The sequence below is a fragment of the Mus caroli genome, unplaced genomic scaffold (genome assembly GCF_978045245.1).
Source record: "Mus caroli unplaced genomic scaffold, Mus_caroli_1 scaffold_34, whole genome shotgun sequence".
NCBI classification, from domain to species: domain Eukaryota; kingdom Metazoa; phylum Chordata; class Mammalia; order Rodentia; family Muridae; genus Mus; species Mus caroli.
The window spans coordinates 2,790,798-2,808,297 of NW_028227289.1; the positions used below are offsets into that span (position 1 = coordinate 2,790,798).

A 17,500-nucleotide genomic window follows, 5' to 3' on the forward strand; every position below is an offset into this window, starting at 1 on the left:
CTAGGCGTTGACCTGGCTGTCCTGAAACTCACTCTGTATAGCAGGCTGGCCTCGAACTCAGAAATTCCCCTGCCTCTGCCTCCCAAGTGCGGGGATTAAAGGCGTGTGCCACCACACCTGGCTACTAACACGGCATTTTTAAAGTTTTCTAAAAAAGTATGACAGAAAATTACTCTGAATTAATTTCCCCGTCATAACCATTTGTTTTTCCTAAGGTATAAAATAGTTGGTTACCATTAAATTCACAACGCATTACCTTTTCTTGATTTTCTATTTTCTCAGCTTTAATGGATCACACCATCCCGCAACAACTCCGACTCCAAAATGAGCACTCAGAGCCCACGTCGCAACCAATTTAAGTATCCGGAGAGACCCGGATGTCACCAACTGCAAAGGAAGTAGGGATGATGAGGAGGATTGAACCAAGAGACTGGCTGGTTGAGGGGTGGGCGCAGTGTGGTACTGGGCTTCAGAGTCAGAAATGGAGACAGTACTTAATAAGTACGAACAAAGCAGATAAAAATTAATTGAATAGCACATAAAAATTCGTGAATGGAGTGAGTTGTTAGGGCAGCTATCTGCAGAGGCCTCATATTGCAAGTCCATGCCCCCATTACACCCGAGATAGCAGTTACCAGTTTTAGACCACAGCTCTGAGCCCGGGATATAGCAAGCACATCGCTGTTGTCCGTTTAAAAAATTTTAAAAGACCAACAGATGTTTACGAGTTTGCATGCTTCCCCCTATTTTCTTACCTTACCTAGCGTATAAAAACCATTCTGGGGCTGGTGGAATGGCTCAGCGGGTAAGAGCACTGACTGGTCTTCTGAAGGTCCTGAGTTCAATTCCCAGCAACCCCATGCGTATGTGAGGGATCACAACCATCTGTACAGCTACAGTGTACTCATATACACGAAATAAGGTAAACTAGCCTTTTTTTAAAAAAAAAAAGAAAAACCATTATAAAATTTCTACTATTTATCGTCTACCCAAAATATTGATAAACTACTGAGTCATACTGTGTAGAGTTGAGCTTTTCAACATTATAAAAGGAAAATAAAAACCATAGACGATTCATAAAAAATGCTAAAAATTAAAAATGGAGAAAAAAATTAAAAAATTACAAATTGAAAGCTGATAGTTTCTGGGGACTAGGGAAGGCCAGGGGATAAAAGGCTTGCTCTATAATATAAGAACTTGATTTCAGATCCCCACTACACCTATAGAAAGTCAGGAGTTAGGTAGTGGTAAGAGAAGGAATCTCAGAGCTTGTTAACCAGTCCACTTTTACCAAATCAGTAATCTGAAGGTTTAGTGAAAGACTATCTGAAAATTAAGGTGAGGAGTGTTTGCATGGACATACACTGCCATACATGAAAATGAACACACACATACCCACATAGGCACACATGCACACTTGTTTTGTTTTCCTACTTTGGATTTTAAAATTATTAATTTTCTTCATTTAGTTAATCTTTGTAATACTTGGACACACATTTTCAAAATTAACACAATATTGAGACCTACTTAAAACAGCCTATATTTGTTTTTTTTGTTTTTTTTTTTCTGATTTCTTTAATCCCTGTAGTATAAGACAGTAAGAAACTGTTTTTTTTCAATTAAAAATATTACTGTATGCCTACATAGGTTCAATTCAGCCAGACAGGCTCTCAGCACTGAAGGAGAAGTAGACACAGACTCCCACTCCTGTCTTTAATTAATACATGATTTCAATGAAAAAAAATATTTTTCTCCAACTGAGTCTAACTGGGGATATAAATCACGCACCAGGTTAGGCCCTGAAGTAGTAGTTTGCCAACACAAAATGAGCTACAGAATTCTTGCAGACTTTTTGTTTGGTATTGTTTTCTTTGAAGATTTTGTCTTAATGTCTTTTGCTTGTATATTTTATTTACCTGTTTTGTGGTTGGTGGAGCTTTTTTCTTTTGAGTGTCTTGTATGTCAAGAAACTTAATTGTATTTTAGTACCTAACTGCCATTTTCAGTAGTTATTTTCAGTATCATGTTATTTATGGATATCATGTTATGGATAATATTCGTATATGTTCACTTTATAAAGGTGCATGTGTGTACACTGGTGTGTACATAAGTATGGGGACCAGAAGCAAAACTCTGGTATCATTCCTTAGGAGATGTCTACTGTGTGTTTTGAGACAGAGTCTCTCACTGGGACCTGTGGCATGGCAACTAACCCTGGCAAACTGGCCATCAAGTTTCAAGGGTTAACCTGCATCCTCTTCTGAATTGTACTCATAAGCACATCAGCCAACGATTGGAATAGGTCATCATACAGATTTTTGTACTTGTATTGTAAGGATTTTACTGACAGGTTAGCAGTTTTCACAGATCTTTAACGTAATTTTTTTTTTTTTTTTTTTTTTTTTACCAATTAGGCTTCTCTACTATTTTTATTCTTACCATTTATTGCTTGCAGTTTCTCCACACACTATACTAATGTTTTATTGTCAATTGCATCATCTTCTTTAGACTTTCAAAAATTTTCTGTCAGGTAAAATAACACAGCAGCCAGTCTATGACTAAAAGGTAAACATATTTCATACAAGATATAACATACAGTTATTATTTTTATACTGTAAAATTTGGGGCTAAAGACATCCATCAGCAGGTAAGAGTACCTGTAGCTCTTGCAGTGGACCTGGATTTAATTCCTGCTATTCACATAATTGCTTACCACTGTCTCCCTGTGCACTGCACTCAAGTGGTGCACTGACACACACACATACAGTAAAAACACCAGAACACACAACACACACCCAACAAAACCAAACAAACAAATCTTAATAATACAGGTGTAATACAGAAAGCTATTGAGGAGGCTGAAGCAGGAAGACCCCAAATTCAAGTCCTCCCTAGCAAGGCCAGTCCTTTCCTAGGCTATTTTGCAAGACAATTAGCAAGAAAAAAAAATTCAAAGAGACTGGTCATCTAAATTAGGGGTAGAATATTCGCTATGTGCAATGCCTTGAATTCAACCTCCATTACCATCCCAAATAGGCAGAAAATTTAAACTTTGTAGAATAACACATGTAGAATAAGCCTCCTATTATAGTCAGATTATGTATCTGAAATGTGACCACCAAAATAGCCAACACATTTTCAGAAAGTTGGTATGTTTCATAATAGTAAACGATATTACTAAAAGAGGAATTCACTATAATATCAATTAAAATGTTTTCCTCTTACATACTTCATTAATATGAAAAAATACTTGTAGGTGTATATATAGGCAAAAAAAATATATTGCGTCAAAAAATAATTCCACTGACTCTAAGTGAAGTTTACGGAATATAAAGCTGTTCCATATGCATCAGTATCAAGGAAGATTATAAACCTATTGTTTAAATACTTTGAGTATAAATTTCACTGTTAAATATCACAGATCATTAAAATAGAAATTGGAAATAAGTTGGGGACTTAGTGTACAGCACATCCTTTTTGGGCACCAGATTGTCACTGTAATTTTTGGTCTATTATTTATTTTATCTTCACAAGATTACATATAATGAAAAGAAAATTTGTCAAGAAATTTTTGTAGGTAAATTTACTGAATGATTATAAATATTAACATCTTGCTTCTGCTGCCAAGAAATATTAGCATACTTACTATATACAACAGTAAGGGAATACTTTCCAGTGGGTTTCTTTATAGGCAGTTAGATTTTTCTTAGTTCACTAAATCTCATGGTTATGATTCTTAGTAATTAGTACTAAATACTGTAGCTCTTAATAAAATGTGTATTTTCTTATTATGGTTTGAGTGGACTGGGTTTCTTTGTTTTGTTTTTTGTTTTTATTAATGGTCACCTATTGCGACTATATGTAACAATATATTTAAATGAAAAGTTTCCAAATAATGAGGAGAGGCTTGATACTCCTCATTTTTTTGAGCCAGTTCTTTTCTATTATGTACCTTGGGCTATTCTAACACTCCCTATCAGTCTGGGCAGGCCTTAGACTTACAGAGTCCACCTCCTGAGTGCTACTCTGTGCAGCTCTAGTTTGGTACGTTTTTATAGTGACCAATCAACTATTTTCATTAACAGTTACATTACCTCAAAAATTTTACAAATCTCATTAACCAAATTTTATTGTTTTCATCTTTTGTTATTTGGAATCACAGAAAAAGCTTGTTATGTTCTAAACTTAAATATTGAGAAGTTACTGGAAGAGGCCATGTCTTGGGAATTTATTTTTAAATTATCTTTTCTTGTTTTGAAAATAGGTTGAAAATTTATACATGCATATAATGTGTTTGTTTAAATCCACCTACAATTTGCATTTCTCAATTCTTCCCCTGTGACCCCAACCACTATTACTTCTAAATTTCATGTTATTTCTCGTTTTAAATAAACTCAGTGAGTCCATTTAGTGTTGCCAACAAGTATATTAATATAGGGTTATCTACTGGAGGCATGGGTAAACTTTTATAGATAGCATGTAATCTTTTCTTTTCTTTTCTTTTCTTTTCTTTTCTTTTCTTTTCTTTTCTTTTCTTTTATTTCCTTTCCTTTCCTTTCCTTTTTTTCCCTGTCCCTGTCCCTGTCCCTGTGCCTGTGCCTGTGCCTGTGCCTGTGCCTGTGCCTGTGCCTGTGCCTGTGCCTGTGCCTGTGCCTGTGCCTGTGCCTGTGCCTGTGCCTGTGCCTGTCCCTGTGCCTGTGCCTGTGCCTGTGCCTGTGCCTGTGCCTGTCCCTGTGCCTGTGCCTGTGCCTGTCCCTGTCGTCCCTGTCCCTGTCGTCCCTGTCCCTGTTGTCCCTTTCCCTGTCGTCCCTCTCCCTCTCCCTCCTCTCCCTCTCCCTCCTCTCCCCCTCCCCCTCCCCCTCTTCCCCCCTCCCCTCCCCTCCCCTCCCCTCCCCTCCCCTCCCCTCCCCTCCCCTCCCCTCCCCTCCCCTCCCCTCCCCTCCCCTCCCCTCTTCTCTTCTCTTCTCTTCTCTTCTCTTCTCTTCTCTTCTCTTCTCTTCTCTTCTCTACTTTTCTTTCCTTTTTGAATTCTAGCTTGTTTTTAATCACCAAATTTATGTTCACAAACAAACAACCTTAGGGTAGTTCAGCTGACTAAGATGTTTGTGGGGACAGTTCTTGCACATGGTGGACAATTACATGGTCCATTCTTTAGGTAACTTGTCTTCTAAATCTTTTGTAAAATTCTTCATTTGTTGAAAATAGCTTATTGACTCAAAAGAATTGTATACTTCTTTGGCCCCTGTAGAGAAAAATCTATGGGACTAGTAGGCCCTTATAGAGCCATATGTCGGGAAATAGTAGGACAGAGTTTCTGTGAAGGGACAAAGAGAGAAAGGTAATGGAGTTTGAGGAAGAGAGGGTAAAGCCAAATGAGAGGCTGAAGAGGTAGATAACATGATGGAGCTTGAAGAGGCTACAGAAAGATATTTTATAACTTTACTTAAAATATCTGTGGTTAGAGCACCCCTGCTGCTGCTCTGGGCCACTCCAACTTCCCTGAGCAGCCTGCTATCCCAGGCAGATTTTCATCATCCAACCACTTCTGTGCCCACCTTTATCAGACCTGCTTATCTGGAACCATACAGGTAAAATTCCCTTCCTGCACCCATCTTACTTGCTCCTTTAGTCCTCTGAAGCACCACCAGGTGCCTGGAGTAGACTGCTATTCCTGCTTGATGCACATTCTCCCACCACCTCTCAGCCTACCTTTATCAAACATGCTGATCTAGAAACATACATCCCAAGAATACTCTCAAGGGGCTGGCCACAGCAGGATCAAGGAGTATAAGCCTCTCTCAATACCTATACAAAGGGAACATTCAGGGACTAAAGGTATCCAGGTGTCTAAGGGTCCTCAAAAGAACACAATCAACAAAACAAGGACAAGGTAAAACCTTCAGAACAAGGATACCCAACTTCAGCAAGCCTTTGGTATCCTAACACAAGCAAAACACAGAAAATGAGCTCAAAGCTGGGCGTGGTGGCGCATGCCTTTAATCCCAGCACTCCGGAGGCAGAGGCAGGCGGATTTCTGAGTACAAAGCCAGCCTGGTCTACAAAGTGAGTGCCAGGACAGCCAGGGCTACACAGAGAAACCCTGTCTCGAAAAACCAAAAAAAAAAAAAAAAAAAAAAAAAAAAAAGAAAATGACCTCAAATCCAATTTTATAAACATGATAGAGGCCTTAAAGAGTAAGCAAACCCTTTAAAGGAATACAGAAAATCCTGGAAATAAAAGTAGAACCAACAAAGAAAACACAAACTGAGGAAATCCTGGCAGTGGAAACCCTGGGGAAGAGAGCAGGAACATCAGAAGCAACATTACCAACAGAATAAGAGAGATGGAAGCGAGAATCTCAGGTGAAGAAGATATAATAGAAAAAGTTGATACACCAGTCAAAGAAAATGTTAAATCTAAAAATTTTCTGACACAAAACATCTAAGAACTCTGTGATACCATGGGATAGGGGGGTTTTCAGAAGGGAAATGAGGACACGGGAATAAAATTTGAAATGTAAATAAAGAAAATATCTAATAATAAAATTAAATAAAACAAAAGCAAAGATTGTTAAGCCCAAAAAACAAACAAAACACAAAAAACGAAAGAAAAGAAAAAAGAAAAGACCTAATCAAGAATAATAGGAATAGAAGGTAAATAGTCAGTCCCAGCTCCAAACACAGCAAATATTCTCAAAGAAATCATGGAGATAAAAATGTTTCTAGCCAAAAGAAAGAGGAGCTATACACATGCAAGAAGCTTATTTGCCAAGGGCCATGCAGGAGGAATGACAAATTGCCTTAGAACTAATGGAATGCAGCCCATGGGTTACCACAGCCACATGAGGGGACCTCATGTGGCACAGCCCAATCAATATGTGTCTTGAGAACTTCGTGCTGTTCAGGAGTTTTGCTCTGATTGCTACCCTCAGAGCCCTATTAATCTAAGAGTTATATGACAACTTTAAGGAGGCTTCCAGTCCCTCACTGACCAGTATCTCAGGCCCTGTACTAATGCTTGACCTTTTAGAGGCATTGCTGCTGTGATACCATGATTAATTATTTCTATCAACATCCTAGAGAAGATATAGATTGTATCCAATGACTACCAACCTCAGAAAACATTTAGAAAAATAAAGTTGTTAGTAAAGCTAGATTGAGATTTTTCTTGTATTTTAAGAACAAGTACTTTATTAGAAATATGTTCCATAAAGAGCACAAACTTAGTTAGAACTATAAAATGCCACTTCGTGGGATATCAGCATTGTTGTATTCTATTGTTGGTGTCTATCATGCTACTCATGAAGTATCTTTGTATTATAGCCCCCCTCACCCCCAAAAAAAGGCTAGAGAGGTTTGTTAATCTGCTCTAGAATGCAACCAATTAGTGGCAGAACTATGACCCTCAGACTTGAGTTTTCAAGGATTTCACTCAGTACCAGTGACAACCTCAAAAACCCTGAAAATGTCACTTTATCTATCCTCTTAATGAAAAGCCAACTGCTCTACCAGCCACTTTCCAGTGGTATTTTGGTTTCTATCAAGATCACAGTATATAGTATGGGGAAATAATATGCTCTTGAAAATCAAAACACAAAAACTGGCAAGTGGGTATGTCCCTGAGAAGTGTGTTTCATTGGGGAATTGATTCAATTGGTTTCAGGGAAAATCTAAAATCCATGAATAGAATTAGAAGAAAAAGGTGGGGGTGGGGTTGGGTTAAGATTAACAAGCCAAAATAGGAAAAAAGTTATCTGTGGTGGGGAGAGGAGCCCTGAACATCTATCCAAGGCTTTATAGCAAGCAGCAGGTGGCTGGGAGTGGGGAGGGGGAGGTACTTTGGGGTATTCGGGGGCAGGTGGCAGGAATAACTGCAAACATCTAATTGGAAAGCTACTATGGCCTTTAGCATAATTGGCTGGTGCTGGGAATCAAACTGTAAAATTAATTTCTATTTCCCTCTATATTGGTGGTCATTAGGCAGGGTGTGGGCTTGTAATCTGGGGGTACAGATCTGTTGGGGTAATAACCTGGAGCAGCTGGTCTTGTTCAGGGTGTAACCTGGAAATGCTGGTCTTGTTGGGGTGAGCCTAGAGACCGGAGCTAGGCTTGGGTTTTGTTGGGGGAAACTAACTTGGAAACTAATGCTAGGTATGGGCATGTTAGTTTACCTGACTTCAAACTTAGGTCAGGTTCTCTAAAATGGAGTCTGAATTTAAAATATTTTGGTCTCTCCACCTACTGCCTTTGAAGAGGCACTGTATGAGGACTCGGCTGAGTACCTGTGGGCACACCCCCAAATAGATGTGCTCCAGTATGTATTGAGAGCCCCCGACTTGGAGACATGTCAGGAGGCCACATGAGACCTCCTACAGGAACAGAGTCAACTTGGCTAAGAAGGCCCAGCTTTGTCAACATGAGGTCACCTACATATTCAAAGGGGACTGACCAACACATGCTGTCATACACCAGGAACACACCAAACTTAACATCCCAGTTACATATCCCATAGGCAAGTACAGAAATTTCTGGGATATGATGGGTTTGAAGACTTCGGGTGCCAGGGTTCACTGAGTTAGCCAAACTGTTATATGAGGACTCCCAGGGCCAAGAAGACAAAATAGAATGGACCCTTGAGATGGACATGGCTTTTAAGACTCTAAGAAGAGCCTTATTGGAGATGCCTGACCTTCCCACCTGTATATGGATGAGAGAAAGGGGATAGAAAAGGGGGTGGCTCACCCAAACCTTGGGACTATAGAAAAGATCTCTGGCTTACTTTTCTAAGAAGCTGGACCCGGTGGCCCAAGGATGGCCTGCAAGACAAGGATGCTGACAAAATAACCACATGGCAGGAACTTATCACCACCCCCAATGCTATTGAGGGGGCCCTCTGGAATCCACCCAGCCAGTGTGCCAGACTGGTGCACTTTCAAGCTCTACTTTTGAATTCCCCTCGCATAAGCTATAATACACTCTCTGCCCTAAAGCCAGCCACCCTGCTATCTGATCCACCCTCAGATGTGCAGCATGATTGCTCTATAGTTCTGGGATACATCCAGAATGTCAGGGAAGACTTGATTGACATACTCTGGTCAGATGAGGGATGAATATACTTAATGGATAGGAGCAGCGTCATCCAGAATGGAATCAGGTCTGCAGGGGCAGCGGTAATGGGCTTGGACTCTGTTATTTGGACAACTGCTTTGCTGCCAGGAACTTCAGTCCACAAAGCTCAACTAAAGGGCCTAACCCAGGATTGAAAACTGGAAAAGGGAGACATAGATGGGCTTATTCACTGCTGAAGGAAAAGCCATCAAAAATAAGGAGGGAATACTTTGGTACTCAACAACGAAATGAGACAATGGCTTTGCTTTAATTTTTATTGACAGATTTTTTTTTTGACTATGCAAATAATCTCTACTGGTAAATTCTACTTTAACAATAACAAGGCTATCTTAACAAAGAATCATTTTGGAACAGTTAAAGTTTTCTTGTTTTACATTGAAGAAGAATTCATGGATGGGAAGTTAGTCATTATTTCACTTTCCCCCCAACCAATGTATTTCAGTATTCGGGTAATGCAGTAAAACTTAATATTTGCCTTATCTCCTAAATCAACATATTTCTTTTAGCATTTAGAGAACATAGGAATAACATCTTATTTTTCTTCTTAGAAATAATGTGTGGTACACAACTTAAGACTTTAGTACCTGCCTCCACTTTATATCTGCTTTCTCCACGAACTCCATGGGATCCCCCAAATCTTGGTATTACTACTGTATGATTCATGAGATGCACTATACAGCCTATCCCTAGGTGAATGCCCTCTTACTTGTCTGCCCTCACGCTCAAAGTATTCCCTATCTCTAGGTGGAAGCACTTCTTGTCTACCACTACATTCATAGTCACTTGAATATATGTTACTTCGGTTGCTTGTGTATGTTTCTCCTCTTCCACCAAATCCATCTTGTGAGTTGCTATAGTCATCATAGCGGTTGTTTCCACCTCTTGCAGATGGTGCCTCATGGAAGCTTCCTGAAGTATATAAATGACCAAGTAAGAAAACAGCTTTAAGGCTGTACATTTAATCAGTTAAGAACACTGGAATAGCAAATACTCCAACCACCTAATTAATGTATAACCCATGTTACTTTTCTCTGTATGTGTAAAATTCATTAAGATGGCATTTATTTACCAAGTAAAATAGAACTCTTACCATAACTTCCATATGTATCTCTGTATGAATTTCCACTTAAATATTCAGAGAAATCTCTATCACGTCCTCCACGATAGCCAGCATGCTCACTAAGTTTTAAAAGGAAGTTTTAGTTAACATAAGAACTAACAGTTTTGCCGGGTGGTGGCGGCACACACCTTTAATCCCAGCACTTGGGAGGCAGAGGCAGGCAGATTTTTGAGTTTGAGGCTAGCCTGTTCTACAAAGTGACTTTCCAGGACAGTCAGGGCTACCCAGAGAAATCCTGTTGAAAGAAGAGAGAGAGAGAGAGGAGAGGACAAGAAAAAAGAGGGGAGGGGAGGGGAGGTGAAAAAGAGAAAGAACAAAAGGGAAAGGGAAAGAAGGAAAACAGAAAAAGGGAAAAGGGAGAAAGGGATATGGAGAAGGAAAGAGAGAAAGGGAAAGGGAGAAAGGGTTAGCGGGACGGAGGGAGAGAGGGAGAAAGAAAGAGAGAAAGAAAGAAAGAAAGAAAGAAAGAAAGAAAGAAAGAAAGAAAGAAAGAAAGAAAGAAAGAAAGAAAGAAAGAAAGGAAGGAAGGAAGGAAGGAAGGAAGGAAGGAAGGAAGGAAGGAAAGAAGGAAGGAAGGAAGGAAGGAAGGAAGGAAGGAAGGAAGGAAGGAAGAAAGAAAGAAAGAGAGAAAGAAAGAAAAAGAAAGAAAGGAAGTAAGAAAGAAAGAAAGAAAGAAAGAAAGAAAGAAAGAAAGAAAGAAAGAAAGAAAGGAGAGAAAGAAAGGAGAGGGAGAGGGAAACTGAAAGGAAAAGGAAAGGAAAAAGGAAAAGGAAAGGAAGGGAAAGGAAAAGAAAAGGAAAGGAAGGCAGGCAGGCAAGCAGGCAGAGAGGAGGGTAGGGGAAAGAAGGGGAGGGAATAGAGAATAAAGAAATTGTAATACCTGAAGACTTTAGATGCATGATCTTCCCGAGAGCGGTAATTGCCATAGTCAAAGTAGCCCCTAGATGTTGATGTGTATTTCCTTGAATAAATTAGAAATTAAAAATAACCATCCAAACTTTTATGTGAGAGTTTCTCACTGTTCTAGAACTGACCAATTAGCTAACTGGCCAGTGAATCCAGGATACCTGGAAAAATATCAATGGGCACTTCTCCAAGTAAGCTCAGACAATGATCCGGAACATAACTTGGATACATGAATGCTACTCCATCAAATATGCTAATGAAATACTGCTATTAGGCTTGCTAAAATTTAACAAACGCAGACGATGCAGTATTTGGAGAGGAAGAAACTTCATAAAAATTAAAACTTTGACCATCACTGACAGGAATGTAAAAGGGTTCTATATACTACATTACCATATTGCCCAGCACCTCAACTGCAATACACTTAAACTAACTGAAAATAAGAGCTCTATTAACCGTATATGAATGTCCTTAGCACCGCTACAACACAAAATCGTGGCTTTAAAATGACATACATGAGAACACAATATGTAATTAATATACATAATTAATAAATATTAAATAAAATTAATTCATAAGATGGGATCTGATGCTCTCTTCTGGTGTGTCTGAGAGAGCAATGGTGTACTCACATAAAATACAGTAAATAAATCTGAAAAAAGATTAAACCTTACAAAAGGATTAAATCTGAAAATTATGTAGCTCAAATAAGAATACAGTTAACTGTGCTTCCATTGATATCCTCTCTGTATTTACAGAATTGAAACTGACTGTATAATTGGAAGGTATTTACTTTGTGTACTACAGTAGGTAGTATACTTTTGAGATTAGTCAGACATAGGAAATGAGCGTGAATTTCAAAGGATATCCTCAAATGTTGGTTCTCAGGTACATTCCACATTCTATTTGAACAGTGTCTCTAACTGTCCTAAAATTTTTCCATGTACTGCTGTCAGACCCATGAGAGTCTTCCAACCAACATAAGAGTTGATTAATCAACACAGGTGAGATTATAGGTTTTATGCCTAACTTTTTCATTGGTTCTGAGTATATGAATACAGGTCTTCGTCTTAAGAAGTAAATACTTGGACAACTGAACCACCTTTCTCATCCTAGAAGATAATTTGCAGAAAATGTTGTATGCATTTATCTATTTATTCACTGTGTATATAGAACCCAGAAAACCTGTTTTGTTTTTTTTGTTTTTTTCCCAAGATGTTGTGGCATTTGGACATCCTCTTAGGTCTCATGAAAGTTACTCAACTTGTTAAGCCATCTCACTAGCCTTGGAAAACAGTCTTAATGAGAACGGATATAAAAGGTTTTGACACTACATAGAATGTTCCTGTATGATACTAAGTACAGTAATTAAAGCATTTTTTCCTTCAACAATGGGAAATTCAACCATTCTGCTATTTTGTCTTTACCTATCATTAGAAGACTGGCCATAATCCCTTGGTAATGGATACTCATCTCTTCTGGAAGATGCTTGCTCTCCTCTTGGCATATTTCTAGAAATCTCTCTTCGATGTGGTTCTGGACATTAAGTTTAAAAATTACTATACAAGTATTTCAAGTTGCAGATGGTTCAAAGTAGTAATAAAAACACTGGACTTTTCTCTGCAAAATACCTTTTACAAGGCATACTTCATTCTTTAATGAAGCTGTATTGGTAAACTACTTCACAAATGCAATATAAACATACTGTTGTCAGTGTAATCAAGCATCAATCTGCCTCTTATTTTATGCACGAATCTCTCTCGTAATTCATATTTCACAACTTTGTATTTTAATGGTCTTTACTCAAATTTTTCTTACAACATGCTTAATTATGTTGATTTTATAAAACCTCAATACACTAATATTCAGATTTCTTTTTCTTTCTTTCCTTCTTCCTTCCTTCTTTTCTCTCTCTCTTTCCCGTCTCTCTCTCTCTCTCCCTCCCTCCTCCTCTCCTCTCCTTCCTTCCTTCATTCCTTTCTTTTTTTTTTCCCAAGAAAGTGTTTTTCTGTATAGCCTTGGCTGTCCAGGAACTCACTCTGTAGACCAAGCTGGCCTCAAGCTCAGAAATTTGTCAGCCTCTGCCTCCCAAGTGCTGGGATTAAAGGCGTGCACCACTACTGTTCGGCTGTCAAATTTCAGTATCGTTCTGGCTAAAATCTTTGGATAGATCTACAAATGTAAAATTTTCCTACATACGTATGCCTGTGCATGTGCGTGTGTCTTCTAAGACTGTGATGGTCAAAAACTCATAGGCAATTGTTTAGACTTTTCTCATTCATTATTAACTGCATTTCCACAAAAATGTCTGCTTGGCATGTTTTTACCTTGTCCTCTCAGTCCAGTATTGCTTCTTGTCAGAGCAGAAGTTGCATATCTTTTAGAAGGAGGACCATCCCTTTTTGAAGATGGACTTCTTTTAACTGCAAAGTATCTCCCAGAAGAACTCACATTGAAATTAGGAGTATATCTATCACCACCTGTATTTAAAGAAACATCTTAGCTAAAGGGAATCAATACTTCAATGAGTAAGTTCTAATCATCACTTGTAAATCTTCCTTAAACAATACTGTATTCTCAGCAATTAGTACTTTTTCTAAATTGGTAAAATTTACTATTTCCTTTTGTAACTAGAATTCAAACAGTATGTAAAGATGGCTTTAACATTTATAGCATAGTTTGAACACTACACTGTGTTTAAAGAAATGACAGAGAACTGGCGTGAAAGGGAACAAAAATCTGCCAATTAAATATATCTAAATTTCAGAGAAAATAATCACTTCATTATTAGAAAGCAGATTTTTATATATTTCTTGTCTCAATACTTTGCAAGATACCTCTATGAAATAAACTGTCATGCAAATATAAGCCTAAATATCAACCAAAAACATAAGAAATTTTATATAATACTATTAATATATAGACATGCTGAACAATTATTATAATTTACAAATTAGGACTCTCTATGAAATGCATATTAAGTATGTTATAATCATTTTAGCTTAAAAAATCAATATACATCTAGTGTCCAATTATGAATAAAGTGTGTATTTTCATACAGGTGAGAATAAAAACTTAGATTTAACCATTTAGATCATTTGGAGAGCATTATAAAATGTAAGTCTACTTCAGAAATATCACCTATCTCATCTAACAGCCCTTACTTGGATATTTAATGTTGGTGAATACAAAAAATTATAGATTTTATAAAAATAAAATATGAATTTATTTTCAAAAGTAATAAAATACTCTTGACCATTGCCTATAAAGCATCCTAATGTGTCGTCATCTTCTCATCATACATCAAAAGTTAACATGTAAAAAAGTTAACATTAAAAATTTCTGTTTCTTTTAAACTCTTCCAGAGTCTGAAACAGTCTTGAACGCTGCAAGGTTTAGATAATTCTAGGAGGATATATTTGTGTTCAATAGGCTTATATACAAACTGCCATCAAAAGAAGAAATGAACAGTTTCCAGATAAATATACAACAATAAGTATTGTCTGATGAATTCTTTTTATTTGAAATGTACTTCTGAGTTCTGGACACTTTAAGGCAATTTTCTTTTCTAACTGGTATAGTTTTAACTTCCCAAATAGTTAGAATTACAACTCACATTCAATACTGGCCTCTAAAGTACAAAACTAAAAAACAAGATTAGAAATAAATCTGGCTGCTCAGTGTAGGGGTACTGAAGTTCTCCTGAGGACCTGTGTTCAATTCACTGACAGCTAAAACATGTAACTCTAGGATATGAAACCTTCATACAGACACAGAGGCAAAATAGCAATGCACATAAAACAAGTTTTGCAGAAATTCTGTTGACTATATAAGGACAAATACTTAATGTCTTAAAAGAACACTTTTGCAATTTACACTCTGGTGTAAATTCAATTTTAAATTAAGACATCTGTTATTTACACTAACCATACAGTGCCTTTAATTTTTCTAATTAAAGGTAACTGCTCTAGTCATGAGAATGTTAAATAAAAGTCGTAGTGTTTCTACTTCAGTCACACTGCTTCCACTATGAAAGTTACCCAAATTCCCTTCACATGAAGGACGACTTCTTGCTCTGCTTCTTCCTCCTCTTCCACAAATCAGAATTCTTGAAGCACCTCTGGTTCTTGAAAAGGATGGTGGTCTCCTCTTACTACCACTTTCAAGTGATAATGGTCTCCTGGCTTGTTTTACTTTAATTCTTTTTCCATCCAAACTCTGAAAAAGACAACAGAAACAAATTTAACTTACATACTTTACCTTTTACTGCATCAAACATGAGGTTTAGAATGTCTTTCTTAATGTAAATATACACAAGTTTTTTTTTATCAGAATGGAAAAAAATTGAGACAGAAACAGAGAATTGTAGTATTTTACAATCTGAAAAATGAAGCTTAAAATACAGAATGGCATGTTGAGAGTCCAAAGAAAAAAATCATTTAAGTGCTGGAAGAATAGCACTTGTAAGTAGATTATCCAACTCAAAATAATCAATCTTAAAAACATACTTACAAGTAACATTATACACACTGAGCAAGCTGTATTTGTATGTATTTAGGAGTATATATGTACATCTATGTATGTGATAAACTAACGAAAAAAAAAAAAACCCAAGAATAGGAAAGAGAAAAAAAAAAGATGACAAATTATACTATTACCCTCTCCAAATAAAGGAAACAATTTTAAAAAGTTACTTGAAAAAAATGGAGAAAAATTACCTTGAAAGTAATGTTAAAAAATACAGTGTTTCATATAGAATATGCAATTTCTAAAAATTTTGATGCAGGAAAACAAAGAGCATGTGTTGAATAAAAGTCACAAAAACAATACTATAAAGTAAAAGTCAGTCATAGCTAGGTTTCAAAGAATAAAGAGAATTCCAAGTTGGTAAAAATAAATGAGTTAAGGTAGTAACTCTAATTATTCTGACAATCAATAAAATCAATTTGACTTTATTGCTGTTTTAAGACTTGTAATCTCTTTGGAGCTGAATTTATTTGAACATAACTTTCTCCAGAATGTTTTCCTTTATAATTTCTTCTATGAATTGTAAAAACAGCTTTTCCAGTTTTCCAATACTATGGTTTCCTTTTTTTCTGGTGCTCTTAACGATCATATCCTATTTACTCTTAAACTATAATATGAACTTGATCCAGATCTTATATATGTGACAATGTTTAAATATTCTATGAGCCATAATTTTGGCATTATTTAAAAAAAGAGCCAAGGAAGTTTTGCTCATTTTTTTAGCAAACTAAAACCACCAACTAATGTCATTAACTACTGGAAAGGAATAATATATTCTTACTACATTCTTACCACTCCATTCATTTTTTTGACAGCATTCTTAGCATCTGCAGGATGTTGGAAAGTAAGGAAAGCAAAGCCTCTAGACTTCTTAGTTTCACGATCTCTCATCAAAATAACTGCAATATACGTAAACATTTGTTTACAAAAGTAAATAAAACTTTTTTCTATTTACAAATTAACATTTCTTTAACTGTTACTCATAGGAGGACCCTTAATTTGACATTCTAGGTAAAACACTATACCAATCATTCCAGACAAATGTTAAATAAAACCCTAAAATCCTCCATTTCATATTTTTACTTGAATTCTCAATATCAACAAAACATCAATTAATGTCAGCCTTTTTTGTATTTTGTCATAAACCTAGAGTGTGCAAGGCATACATGCATGCAAACACACACGCGCCACACGCACCTCACACTCCTTGAGCAACATTGCAGTGAGTAGTTCTTGAATAAACATAAAAATAGTCACCCAAGTTCCAAAATTGAACATATCATAGAAATACTTTATATTTACTCTGAAGAGACATACAGTTTGGTTTAAAGAATTACCACGTGCTACTGGTCCAAATCTCCCAAATATTACTTGAAGAGTCTTTTGTCTGGTCTTTATGTTGAGGCCGCCTATAAAAATTTTCCCAGGCTGATCAGTTTCTGCCATTTTTCTATAAGTAGACAAAACGATAAAATAGCATGCTTAAAACGTTCAAAGCTGGAGAAATAGCTCAGCTAAAGAACACTGGCTGCCCTTCCAGAAGATTGAGATCTGATTCCCAGCACAACATACATACATGGTGGTTCAAAGTAATTCCAGTTCAAGGAAACTGCTGGCTTCCACATACGAACACCATATAATACATGTTGCGCAGACATATATGCAGGCAAAAGATTCATACACATAAGAAAATACAACTAAAGGGAACCACAGAGCCTGACATCCTAATGTTTTCCTCCCCTTTTTATTTCCCTTTTATTTATGACAGTTTTCTATTTAGCTCAAACTGGCCCTTCTTGCTTCTACACATCTACCACTC

General features: G+C 37.0%; 2 protein-coding genes across 2 annotated transcripts in view; both read right to left on the reverse strand.

The window, feature by feature from the left end:
- The window catches only part of LOC146999864 (RNA-binding motif protein, Y chromosome, family 9-like), a 10,559-nt gene extending 10,243 nt beyond the window's left edge, over positions 1-316 (reverse strand). Inside the window, exon 1 of the mRNA XM_085834393.1 lies at positions 257-316. The gene's annotated coding sequence lies outside the window, so the exon portion shown is untranslated. The remainder of the gene's footprint in view (positions 1-256) is intronic.
- Positions 317-9,671: 9,355 nt separating this feature from the next.
- The window catches only part of LOC146999865 (RNA-binding motif protein, Y chromosome, family 9-like), a 10,467-nt gene continuing 2,638 nt past the window's right edge, over positions 9,672-17,500 (reverse strand). The window contains exons 2-9 of the mRNA XM_085834394.1: positions 17,019-17,131; positions 16,474-16,580; positions 15,195-15,372; positions 13,482-13,634; positions 12,582-12,690; positions 11,129-11,209; positions 10,219-10,307; positions 9,672-10,037 (exon numbers count right to left, since the gene is read on the reverse strand). Coding sequence (XP_085690520.1) covers positions 9,724-10,037; positions 10,219-10,307; positions 11,129-11,209; positions 12,582-12,690; positions 13,482-13,634; positions 15,195-15,372; positions 16,474-16,580; positions 17,019-17,127 — 1,140 coding nt within the window. The 5' untranslated portion in view covers positions 17,128-17,131 and the 3' untranslated portion in view covers positions 9,672-9,723. The remainder of the gene's footprint in view (positions 10,038-10,218; positions 10,308-11,128; positions 11,210-12,581; positions 12,691-13,481; positions 13,635-15,194; positions 15,373-16,473; positions 16,581-17,018; positions 17,132-17,500) is intronic.